The following is a 13208-nucleotide window of genomic DNA, read 5'->3' as shown; positions in this document are numbered from 1 at the left end:
CTTTATATTAGTATTTATAAGCCTTCGATTACTAAAGAAGAAGGTTCCACCAGAATAATAGGGACTTTCATCTTTGGTCAAATGTTAAAAGCAGCTTCAGGGCAAAGAGGCACATGTACCTTTAAAACTTTGAGATCTATCAAAAAGCTTTATTTTACAAATGAGGAAACTGAGAGCCAGGAGATTTAAGGACCTCATGGACGCTGCACCACATGGCAAGAAACTTGTGACCCTGCAACATGCTTCCACTTGGCATTTTCCCACCTGCCCAGTGCCTGGTCTAGTCCTGGGTGTACCAAACTTGTCACCATTGGCACATTGGGCCAGACAATTCTTTGTAGTTGGGGTGTGTTTTGTGCATTGCAGGATGTCTAGCAGACCTCTAGTCTCTAACGACTGGTCTATCCAAAGCCATCTTACTGTTTTAATCAACTCTTCTATGGTTCCTGGGAAAATACCTTAAGCCACTAACGCATCATATTGAGCATTAGAACTCTAGATAATTTACGTGAGAAACCACAGTCTTTCAAGAAAAGGGACTTCACTGCTTATTTCACACTCACAGATACAATAAGAACACAGTCTGACTCAGGTTAGCCAATCCCAATTAATTTTAGCATAAGAGAAGTTCAAAAAGGGACAAAACACACACTGACGGTTTTGATTCATGTTTAATGAAAAAGAAGTTACATCAATAGAAATGGACATAAAACAAAGAGATCAATTTGGGGAAATATGGTGATAGGTAGAACAAGAGAAAAAATCATTTCATTCCTGAATTTATTCATATATTCCTATTAATTATTACCTATCCAAAATATCTCCTTAAGTCCAAAACAAAGTCATAGTTATAGTCTTACTGATGTTTTCACGGGAACTCACCAAAGTAATGTCCAAACAATACTTTTTCATTCCCCCCCCCCATGCCCCCAGAACACACACAAGCAAAGGCAGAGATGTTTACTGGCTGGTAACGTGGCGTGAAAAAAAAATGCAGCCTTATCAGCTTTTTATTACAACAGCAAGTCAGCACTGGCAGATGTGCTTTTGGCACAAACATGCTTTCTGCTAATATTTTCATGAGAAAGCTTTTATGATATGCAACCATTTATTCTTAGTACAATCCATCGTTGAGGGATTAAACCTAACTCTGGTGAACATAAATATGTGCTCAGACATTTCTGACTTCAGGTTCGGGCACAGTTGAAATATTCAAGATGTGAAATTTAAAAATACACAGATAGGAAACTGCAGTGAGCATCTTACTAGTTTGTTTCATGGCTCAATTCTGTTCGTGATTCTCAGCCGAGTCAGCCAGTACTCTATTTTTATCATTTTCTACCCTGATGTACAGTCTGAGCGCATCTTCCTAAAGAAGAAAAAAATATCTTTGGAAATGAATCATGATCTCCGAAAACATATATTGGCAATAGGTTTGCTTTCATCATCTTATTTAGAATAAAATATGCCCTCTCTCAAACTCGATCTGGCAAGCGTCAAATTCATGATAGACATTTGTCACGTGGGTAATTTTTATTACAATAAAGAAACAATAAAGTTTTACACACTATCCCTTTCAAATAAAAATCTTTGGCCAGCACACAGCAGTCACCGACCTTTGATGCTCACATTGGATCGTTTAAAGTTAGGACGAGCCCTGTCTCTTCTGATACTGTATTCTAAGTTTTTCCAGCTGTTCTACACATTGGGACTGAGCCAACTTCAACGTCCTGTTCTCCTCCATCAGAGCCTCGAATTCCCGGGCCAGCTGAGCAGCATCCACCTTCTCCCTTTCTGCTTGATCCAGCTTGGCAATGAGCTCCTTTCTGAAGATCCAGGGGGCAGGTGAGGGGGAAAAGCACACAATTTAAACAAATAAAAGGATGCAGTAACAGCATAATGAAAACAGAAGGTTTCATTCTGCTTTTCTGAATTTCACTATCTCTACTTGCTTCCAATGACTTACTTTTAGCTTTTCCAAGCTTCACATGCTTTAGCCACTAGGATTTATTCTAATATCTCAACCAGACACATCCAAAATACTAACTATAGACCGAAAAAGTTCAGTGAGTCCTCCGCCAAAAAAAAAAAAAAAAGTAATTTTTTTGGTATGTTTTTTTATTGGAGTTTGATTTGCCAACCTATAGTATGATACCCAGTGCTCATCCCATCAAGTGCCCTACTCAGTGCCCATCACCCAGTCACCCCAATCCCCCACCACCACCCCTTCCACTATCCCTTGTTCGTTTCCCAGAGTTAGGAGTCTCTCATGCTTTGTCACCCTCTCTGATTTTTCCCACTCATTTTCTCTCCTTTCCCCTATTGCCCATGGTGGCCAAACTGTGGGAGGAGCCTCGATGTCCATCGAAAGATGAATAGATAAAGAAGATGTGATCTATATATACAATGGAATATTACTCAGCCATTAGAAATGACAAATACCCACCATTTGCTACGACATGGATGGAACTGGAGGGTATTATGCTGAGTGAAGTAAGTCAATCGGAGAAGGACAATCATTATATGGCTTCACTCATATGGGGAATATAAAAAAGGTGATTTTTTAAGAGTATAACAAATTGCAAAAGTTACAATTAGTTCAGGGGCAATAAAACCCAGAAAGTCAGCTTATAATTTAAGGTGTGATCTATTACCCTATGTGTAGGACTATAGTTTGGCTTTGCCTTCCAAATTCAGTTCCTATCTTCCTTTATTTTCTACTCAGAGCTTAACAAATCTTTATTAGGCTTCTTTGAACTAAAGAATCCAACTCCTTCCTGCAAATATTACGTTCCATGGCCTTCTCTGCTGTTTATATATATCTTGCAGCCTTATTTAACAAAAGCAATATAACCACATTTTATGCTAGCCTGACTCTAGAATTCAGGAAGTAGGCTAAGGTTATTGGAGGGAACTTGTAGTAATACGGTCTCAAACAAATTCAGGTCTCAGTAATTACGTATAAATAATTCATTGAAATAAATACATATAACAAGGAGGTCAAGATTCCCAGCCCATATTTAGATTTACTAAACATGACCACCCAAAGCAGGTCCACTCCCCTCACGTGGAGCAGTTAATCCTAAACTAGATCTAACCAAATTCTCTGTATATATGCATGTATCACATTTCATTCTCTGTAGGCAAAAGCACAAGAAACTTGGAAGAATGCTTTAACCAAGTGATCAACCTTGACATCACCAGTAAGGAGATAAATAGATATCGCCAGCACCAAGGACACATCCTTTTTCTGGTATTCCTGCCAAAAATGCATACACTAGACAACCTCAAATTGAGGGAAATTCTACAAAATTGCTAGCCTGTACTTTTCAAATTGCTAGCCTGAACTGTTCCATATTTAACGAAACTAAAGAAAAATGACAACTAAGTGCAATGTGCAATTCTGGACCGGAAAAAATTTGCTGTGAAGGACATTGTTTAGAAATTGATGCTATTTAAACGTGGATTGTGAAACAATAGTACTGCATCAATGCTAAAATTCTTAATTTGTAATTACCGTATTGTGGTTAAATGAGAGAATGTCCTTCTTGGACAATACTGAAGTACTAAAGTATTTAGAGCAATGGGGCATGATTAGACAGAGGATAGAGAGATAGAGAAAGAGAGGTAGAAAGACAATAGAGAGATACCTCATCTCACTGAGAGAGGGAGAGAGAACCCCAGTACCATGCAGTGTTGAAGGAGGGATGAAAAAGCACAAGTAGGAAAGCTTTTAATAATTACTGAATCCAGGAAAGAATACATGGGAGTTCTTTATACCATTTTTGCAACTTTTCTGTAAGTTTGAAACTATAAAAATCAAAAGTTACCCCAGGAAAAGGCCAAAACACAAATCAGAATTCAAGTTCTAGCATATTTTTCCTTCATCCAACGGACTGCCTTGTGCACCTACTTTGATGACCACTGAGCAAAACCAGTCATTGGAAAGAAAGTGCCCAAAAGGGACAAAGGGAAGATAAGCTGGAACACCAATATACATAAACACAAGGTACTTTGGGGATCTTATTGATCTTTGAATCTTCCATGGTACTTAGAATATAAAGGTTCCCATTAAATACTTGCTGAATGAATAATTAAAGAGTAAGATACCTCAGAGACAAATCACATGTATTTTAAAGATGAGGAACTAGGAATGCAAAATGCCTAATTGAGAAAGTCACCCACTAATAACCTATTCTTCTGATTAAATGTTTATGGCTTTTTGCCTCTAAGCATAGTTTAAGCAATAAATGTCAATAATTAAGTATTAGTAAAGTTCTTTATGTGACTGTCTTAAAGAAATTGATTAGTAAAACTTAATAGAAATGAAAAAGAGATGTCTCTAAATCCCCCACCAATCAGATCATCTATTCTTATTCCTTTTTTTTTTTTTTTCCTTTCAAGTGAACTGTGTTACACAAATAATTCACATGGAATTAGAGTTTTGCTTTCAAATCATGGTCTGGGAATTGGCAGTACTGGATATAACAATAGCTATTGTCCTGGTTCCATATCTGACCTCATTTTAAACTCCTAGGGAAATCTGTTATCAGTTTTGACTGGTAGAAAAGACAAACCACAGAATCATAGATTTTACAACTAAAAGTAATGGTCATGACTGTCTAGTCCAGTTTTCTTGTGTTGGAGAAAATCAAGAATAATTTCTTCCTTACTGGACTCACAAGGACTTAATAGGTTTCTTAATTAGTCTGATGATTCTGATAAGCAATTATACATATATTCAATGAATACTGTCAAAATGCATGTTGTCTCCTGTCCAAGACCTACTTATATAAATGCATTTATGTCCACCCATTAGCAATTCATAATTAAACCTGGCAAATCAAGCTTTGGAGACAATCTTATAAATAGATGATCTGAGGAAAAATCAATATCTATAATTGGCTAAAATGTGGTCCTGCGTTTGATTTTGTGTTTATCATTTCTATCATGGCCTTCAGTGTAATGTGATAAGGGGAAGAAGACCATCATTATAGGAATCCTATTTCTAAAATCAAGAGCCTACAATGTAGTTTCCAACATGATCTACTTCAACAGTGAAAAGGCCATAACCTTGGGTCCATTGCAGACCACCTGCCATCCCCATCCTAAGCCATATGCCTTGAAAAGTTTTTATTCACCACAACAAATTGAGGAAGGGAAAGTCTAAGTTAAAGAGAACTTTGAAACTCTGTGGAAACTAATTCCAAGATAAAGGAGGTTGGGACATGAATTCATCATTAGGACAAATATTTCTGTTTCTGGAAAAACCACTACCATGGTTCTTGGGACTTTCAAAGTTGACTAAGACTTTTATTTGGAAAAGATTAAATCCTAGATGGTTTGGCCATAATGAGCTAGCGAATGTGGAATAATAATGTAACAAAATATTATCTTCATCATGGGGATAGTTTTATTTAAATTGTGATTCAGACTGCACTATCGGTGGTTCTTAAAAGATGTGTGTTCTAGTACAAGCATTGATACACAGGAGAGAAGAAGCAGATGGCTCAAGATGGCAAAAAGGATGTGAAAGTCTACCTTCATTTCACATGGGTGGGGGAACAATCAATGGTATTGAAATGCAATTGCAAAGCAGTCTAGACTGTGGTAATTGAAGCCCTACAAATGAATAATGAATAAGGAATAAATGTATTATATCATTTGGGAGCCAAAGGGCAACACTTCTTGCAGGAAGAAGTGAAATTTGCTCTAGAGTTTCTCTTGGCACAATTGATCTTTTGAGCCAGATGACCCTGCTATTGGAGGCTGCCCTATGCACTGGCATCGTAGGTTTAGCAACATCCTTGACCTCGATTCACTAAACGCCAGTTCCCCTGCTCCTACTTCCCCTACTCCATCATTACAACCAAAAATGTCTCCAGATATTGCCAGTAACTGGGGGTTAGGGACTGAGGAATTGGCTCAGTTAAGAACCGCTACTCCAAAGGAAATGGAGATTTTCATATAGATTACCCCACAAAGGGTTAATCCTGTAATAGAAATAGATGAAAGGCAAAATGTTTCCTCATTCTGTTTCCCTAAAGATTGGAGTCTCTTTCCTTAGTAAGGGAGACCTACCGAAAGGACTCTCATTGAGGAGTGGAAAATATGGTTTTTATTTTTTATTTTTATTTTTTTTGAAAATATGGTTTTTAATATGTCCCTTTTAATATGGTTCCAGGCAGAGGTTAGATGGAGAGATACTGAGGAATGAGATTCCAGTTAGAAGGCTGAACAGCAGGTAATTAGGTGACATAAAAGGCCCAAATCATTATGCCTGGGGCATGAATGGAAAGTATAATCTCAAAGCCTGAAGAAGTTTGGAACGTTGGGATTTCACACAAAGCTAAATCCTAAAGTGGAAATATTTCCTCAGCTATATCTCTGGAGCAAAGTAAAGAGCCAAGAGAGTTCTTCAGTTCTTCCATTCATCCACTCAAGTCTTTCTTGAAATCCAATTGCAAACCAGGCACTTTCCTTGATTCCTGCTAGCTAAGTTGGTCTCAGGAAGCATATCTCTACTGTTGGAAAATGAATGCAAGTCCTATACCCTACACAGAGGCATCTTACCCATATCAGGATGTCTTAGGGAGGAGGATAGGCCTCCCTCCCCATATTACTGCTTACGCAAACACTTATGGAGATGTATCTCCTCCATTTGTTATTGCTTTATGTCAAATTTGCTAATTTCTGGGGGATGTGTAAATTTTTTTTAAATGCTTGGAATATAAAAGTGCAGTTTGGTTTTCAGTGTTTTCTAGCTGTGATAGAAAATCTCAGTTTTCAAGGAAAATCTCACCCTGATGTGAAGCAAATAAAACCAACCAATTAGGACTTTTTCTGATTGGCCTTCAGACAGTCCCCTGCCTGACATCCCCTCCATCCCCAGTCTTTGAAAGGTTCCCCAGAACATAGCCTAAAAATATCTGCCATCAGGATTGTCCTAAAGAAATAAATATCTCTGGTTAAACCTAAAAAGCTATTGTTATTGGAAAATCCAGAACAAATTAAATGCCACGATTGAAAACAAATCAGAATAGGGCTATTTTTAGACTATGCTGTTACAAATTAATATGCTCCCTTTCCCCCATCCTAAGATTTCCCCTCAATGAGTTATTGCTCCTTCAATCATCATTTTATGTATTTTTAAAAGATCCGAAGATAAGGGTGCCTGGGTGGCTCAGTCAGTTTAGGGTCAGACTCTTGGTTTCAGCTCAGGTCATGATCTCAGGGTCCTAGGATCAAGCCCCTCATTGGGCTCCCCACTAAGCAGGTAGTCTGCTTGTTTCCCTCTCCCTCTGCATCACCCTCCCCCTCTCCTCAGGTGTTCTTTCTCTCTGAAATAGATAAATAAATATTTTGGAAAAAAAAAAGATCTGAAGATATAGGTCTGACATTTTTATGTTATCCCCATATGAAAATCCTTTTCGAATGTTTTGCCTGAACCTACAAAAATTATATAACATCTTCTCAATTCCATAATCAAAAGAGAAATAACCCAACTAAAAAATGGGCAAAGAATCCGAATGTCTCCGAGAAGACATAAAAATGCCAAACAGCATGTGAGAAGATGTTCAACATTTTCAGCTGTCAGGGAAGTATCAATCAAAACCACAGTAAGACATTTGCATGACTATAACCAAAAAAACATAATAAGAGCTGGCAAAGACATGGAGAAATCAGTACATTTATACATTTCTAGTGGAACTATAAAATGGTGCAGCCATTTCAGAAACAGTCTGGCAGTTCCTCCAAAGGTTACACATTGAGTTATCACCTGATCCAGCAGTTCTGCTCTCAGGTATATACCCAAGAGAATGGAAAATATATGTCCATGCCAAAACTTGCATTCAAATGTTCATAAGCAGCCCAAAGGGCAAACAACCCAAATGTCCATCAACTGATGAATGGATAAATAAAATATAGACTATCCATACAATGGAATATTATTCAGCCATGAAAAAGGAATGAAGTATTGACACACACTACAATGTGGATGAACCTTAAAAACATCGTGCCAAGTGACAGAAGCCAGTCACAGAAGGCCACATACTCTATGATTCCATTTATACGACATATCCAGAATAGGTAAATCCATAAACAGAGGGTACATGAGTGGGGGCCAGTGGCTGGTGCGGAGAAGGGGGGAAGGGGCTCTAGGTTTGGTTCCTGGGTGATAAAAATGCTCTAAAACTGTGATGATGTTGGCACAATTCTGTGAACATGCCGAAAACCAGAGTTATTTTTTTTCATTATGTAACATTTTTCATCCTGCCTTTTCTAAGAGTTTATCTTTCTTCCTGACATTCTAAGTCAATCTTCTAAACACCAGAGCATCTGGCACAATGTTTCACATATGCAGAAGATAAATGGTTCCCCCTTTGAACAAGATAAAATACCCAATCTGGAGCAAAGCAACTTTTACTAATTGTAAATCTAATTGTAGATCTAATTATAGCTTAATCGTATATTTTAACTTGCTGTCAAAGTATTGGTGATAAATTTCAGAAGTCATAAAATATCTACCTCTCACTTTTTCCCATTACATCCATAAAATACTGTTATATTTTGAAAGGTTACAATATTTATTGAGAAAAGTATGTACACATTTCATTTTATTATATATGCAATTCTATAAAAATATTGGTTCACATTCAAAAGGCCTAGAAAGAGGCAGAAATAATGGTAGGAATTTTGGAAGGATGTCAGAATTCTTGGTAAGTTTTTAAAGCTTTCAATAAAATTGTCATTTTTTTCAACTGAGAAGAAAAAAAAATCCAATAAAAGTAAGAACAAGCTTTTCATACATCAAATAAGCCAGAAGTGATTCTTTAAATTAAATTCACTGCATGCTGAGTTTATAGTCCTAGAAAATGTTTGACTCTCTTTATCTATCTAATAGACATGATTTAAAATAATAGTTATAATCAACTCTTCTCTCTCCTCTGCAAAGTCTCCCAAACTTGATCCAGGGTGACCCCCTCTGGAGATGAGAGAGAAGTTCAGCTTAACTTGTGCCCACATGACTCTACTAAAGAACTCTTTTAAAACGTTTGAGTTAGCATCTCTCTTTGGGTCTAGCTTACACTAGCCAATCAGAGATAAAGTAATTGCCCATACTTTATGAAATGATGGGAAAGAAATTCTTTTCCAAATAATCAAAAAGCAGAAAACTAATGACTTGGGTCAGATCCATTTGACCTAATTTATCTTGCTTGAACACAAAGAATGTTCAGGAAAATATCTGTTATGTAATGAATTCCCACTTCAGTAAAGTGTTCATGAAAATGATGATCATCAATCACCCCTGGAGGACTAGTATCCCTTATTTGTAAATATAAGATATACCATACTTCCTATTTTTGCAATTTATCTTAGCAATTCCTTATTGCTGATATAGACTCTATTTTAAATATGGACCTACAAATTACAAATGACACATCTGTTACATTGTATACACAGAGGGTATTACCATGTTTTGTAAACCAGTCATTCGAAATCACCCTCACTTATGTTTGACCCTATGCACATGTCTCTATTCAGTGATAGGGACAAAAAGAGATGTTAAAAGGTGTCCACATTTGTAGGGAATTATGCATAGTCAGAAAGTCAGGACATAAACAGATAACTATTGATAACAGCAGCCAACAAATGTGCCAAAAGAATCATTCCAGGAGCCCCTGGGTGGCTCAGTCAGTTAAGCTTCTGGCTTTTGATTTTGGCTCAAGTCATGATCTCAGGATCATGAGATCCAGCCCCATTGCGGGTTCTGTGCTCAGCTTAGAGTCGACCAGAGATTCTCCCTCCTGCTCCCTCTGCCCCCTCCTTGATCACTCACTCATGCTCTCTCTCTCTTTCTCTCTCTCTCTCTCAAATATATAAATAAATCTTAAGAAAAAAAAAAAAGAATCATTCTGGTATAATTTCTTTTACCCAGGAAGAGAGATGAACCCCGTGGAGTGGTTGGGCAGGGCTATTGGCTAAGTTCTCCTTGAGGGTAGCATTTGGTAGGCAGAGAAGAAGGAACCAGTGCTCTAGACCTAGAGCTTGGTGTGAGTAAGGGCACAGATCAGGAAGGGTGAATAGGCCAATGTAGATAAAGACGATGGATGAGGAAGAATTTTCTGCAGGGGTTCTAAGGCCATGGTGAGCTAGAGCTTGCAGTCCAGGCCAAGAACTTGGTGTCGTTTTCCAGCGATGTGAAGCCATAAGCAGGGACACCAGTTATAATATTAACATTGATCAAGATTTGAAGCAGTAAGTCCTGATCCCAAATAGTAGAAGCAGGAATGGAGAAAAAAAAGAATTTGAGAGACTTTATAAAAAAGAAAGGAAAAAAGATAACAAAAGAATTCAGTCTTTGCCCTGCATCTAGCCAATTATTTAAGAAGAAAGTGGGGGAGGGGCAGGAGATAACATCAAGAAAAGTCCAAAGTTCAAACAGGCCTAGGGAAAAAAGAAGATTAGTTATGCAGAAGCAGCAAGGATGTGTTTCAATAAAAGTCCAGAGGAGTCACTGTTACATCATTATTCTATTTCTTAATGAAACATACAAAAATATAAACTTACAAAACATACAGTTTAGTGGATGAGATTCATAATTGCCAAAAAAAAAAAAAAGGCCACCCATGGGTTAATTGAAATAAGCAAAGTCCTCTAATACTTTCCATCTGAAGAATTTACAAATAAATACATAATTACTTCTTTTTTTCTGTCTCAACAGCACAGTTCACACGCACACACACACACGGAAATACGTTTATAGGTTACTGACTATACAAGACCTCCTTTAACTTCCCCATGGATCACATTATTAATAAGTTTCTTCAGCTCCTTTAAGAAACTTTTTTAGGACTCAGATTATGTGCAAATGTTCTGAAAACTCTCAGACCAAAAAGGAAGTCTCAAATGTATGAGGAGGAAGTTGTGTTTTTCTGATCTCCTCATAATCATCTTTTAATCTCCTTTAGTCATAAGTCTAGGTGTGATTTTATGTTTGAAACACAACACAGCAAGGAAGTAAGAAAAGGCTTGTTAACAAGGTCTTGCAGTAAGTACAAAGTCTGACCCTACAACCCATACCGATCCCACCATGTTCTCCATCAATGATGTCCAACCATCATTTGGGGTGCGGAGGGTGGGGGGGTGCAGTCTTCAAAGAGTCCTAAGGACTTTATAAATTTCTCAAAACATATTTCACTTGCTTTGGTTTGAAAACTAAGTAATAAATATCCACGTATCACTTCAGGAAGAGGGGAAAAAAAGCAGAAAGTTAAAGAATCAAAACATGTTTTGATTATGTGTCACTCAACCTGATTCAGTATCTACATCCCGTGTACCGTGCTCAGCTTCAGAAATACGATGGTGAGCAACACCTGACTCTACTTGCTCTTGGGGATTAAAAGCACTTAGTAGTTACCACATAGTAGGTGATGCAAACATGAATCAAAAGATCTCACTAATAAATATGTGAGCACAGACTAACCAATGCGAGGGTGGAAAGGTGCCTGAAGCTTTGAAAGTATGAAAAGGTGGGGATCGTTGGGGCAGACACTAGTAGAACTGAGTGCAATGAAAAAGGAGGAGAATTCTGAAAGAAAAAGCTAGATGTGAGTAAAATTAAAATGCTTTAATTAATTAATTGAATTAATAGAACTCTGTAATTCCCTACAGCAGAACTGGAATGGTAATGAAGCTTTCAAGACAAAAAATTTCCTCAGGCTCTTAGACGATAAAATGCAGTTAGTCAACTGATACATTTACATTATTCCAGAGATTTGTCCCAGCAGCTTCTTTACAGGACACAGGAACTCCACCACGTAAGCCTTAATCAAAATTCACCCCAAGCCAAAGTGCTCTTGGGCTTTTGGGTGCATCCACAGACACTCTGAGTGGCTCCGGGTGCTATTTTGGCATTTTTAATTTCCTGAGCTAAAAAATGTTTATTAAAGAATTAAGTTTCAGGTAGGAAGTACTCCTGCTCATCTTCTCAGTACCCCATAAAGGAAAGCATTTTGTCTTCAGCAGTTGGGTTTGGATCTTTTCAAGAATCCAACATAGTATACACAAAAGTGGCCTAGTAACCTCTGAACTACAGAATGTCACTTGCCCCCATCCCTCCCTCTCCCCCTCACATTCGGCCCATTCCTTCCCTGCCTTCCCCAGTCCATGACCAGTAGACAGTACTCAGAGGTGAGAGAGTGTTCAGGGGGATGGTACTTACTTCCTTTCCTCAAGCAAAGCGATTTCCTTTTTGACCTCATTGTATTCTTCTGCTATTTGGCAGTGCTGTTTGAACACCTGCATGGATTCCAGGGAGTCATGACAAGGCGGCAGAGGCTTCATAAACAACAACAATAACAACAAATCAGTCCGTTTCTTCACATCAGAATACATTATCAACAATTTCCCTAAACCAATGTTCTTAAGAGAGAGATTTTTGGCATAAGGATAGCATCATCGGTCAACATTGGACAGAGTTTGGCTGATTCTACTTGACTGCAAATAGGGAGGTGGGCTGATGTTCCCCACATTCATCTTCCAGTGTCAGTCATTTGTGAGCATTCTCCAGCCTGAGGCTCAAGACATGCCTATTAGGGGCCATGCATTAGAGTAAAAATAGGGCTTCCCATAATTCTGTACTTCTCCCCAGAAACTTAAACTCTGCTTTAGAGAAGGGTAATGATGGGGAAATATTTCAGTTGTCTGCTTTATATACCCCTTGCTTTCAGTGCCTGTAGCCCAAGAGGCATAATCTCATCTTGGAGAATGGATAGCCCTACAAGAAAGCCTCTCTTTTGAGAAATGTTTCCAAACTGAAGAAATGATCCTGGGCTGGAAATAAAGCTGGCAAGGATTAACAAACCTCAAGAAAGATGAAACCCCAAGTAAAATGATGCTTAGCAAATGTGAGGCCAAAGAGAGTGTGGATTCATATCTTTGTTTCTCTCCCATACACAAGGAGAACAAATGCCAGCAGGGCAAGCCTTTAGACCCATAACATGTTGAGAATTCTACTCCTTTCTAGAAATTATTATTTTTTTTTAGAAATTATTTTTTAAAGAACTAGTCTTCCTTGAGTTTATAATTTTAATTTCTAGTTAGCAACACATTATTGAAAACATTACTTTAAGAAACACTAGCTAATAGTCTTTTAAAGAGTTTTTTTAACTACCCTATTCAATTATTTATAGAAAATGGTATAC

The 13208-nt window shown here is 37.8% G+C and overlaps 1 protein-coding gene across 4 annotated transcripts in view; it reads right to left on the bottom strand.

Annotated features, from left to right (window-relative positions):
• Positions 1-652: 652 nt before the first annotated feature.
• Positions 653-13208, bottom strand: part of MAP3K7CL (MAP3K7 C-terminal like) — a 92554-nt gene continuing 79998 nt past the window's right edge. For all 4 annotated transcript variants that reach the window (XM_038581307.1, XM_038581308.1, XM_038581309.1 and 1 more), the window contains 2 exons: positions 12227-12342; positions 653-1826 (listed from right to left, as the gene is read on the bottom strand). In XM_038581307.1, coding sequence (XP_038437235.1) covers positions 1646-1826; positions 12227-12342 — 297 coding nt within the window. In that variant the 3' untranslated portion in view covers positions 653-1645. The remainder of the gene's footprint in view (positions 1827-12226; positions 12343-13208) is intronic.

This window comes from Canis lupus, chromosome 31, assembly GCF_011100685.1.
Source record: "Canis lupus familiaris isolate Mischka breed German Shepherd chromosome 31, alternate assembly UU_Cfam_GSD_1.0, whole genome shotgun sequence".
Classification (NCBI taxonomy): Eukaryota; Metazoa; Chordata; class Mammalia; order Carnivora; family Canidae; genus Canis; species Canis lupus.
The sequence above is the reverse complement of the archived record's forward strand: the minus strand, read 5'-3'. Positions and strand labels throughout refer to the sequence as shown.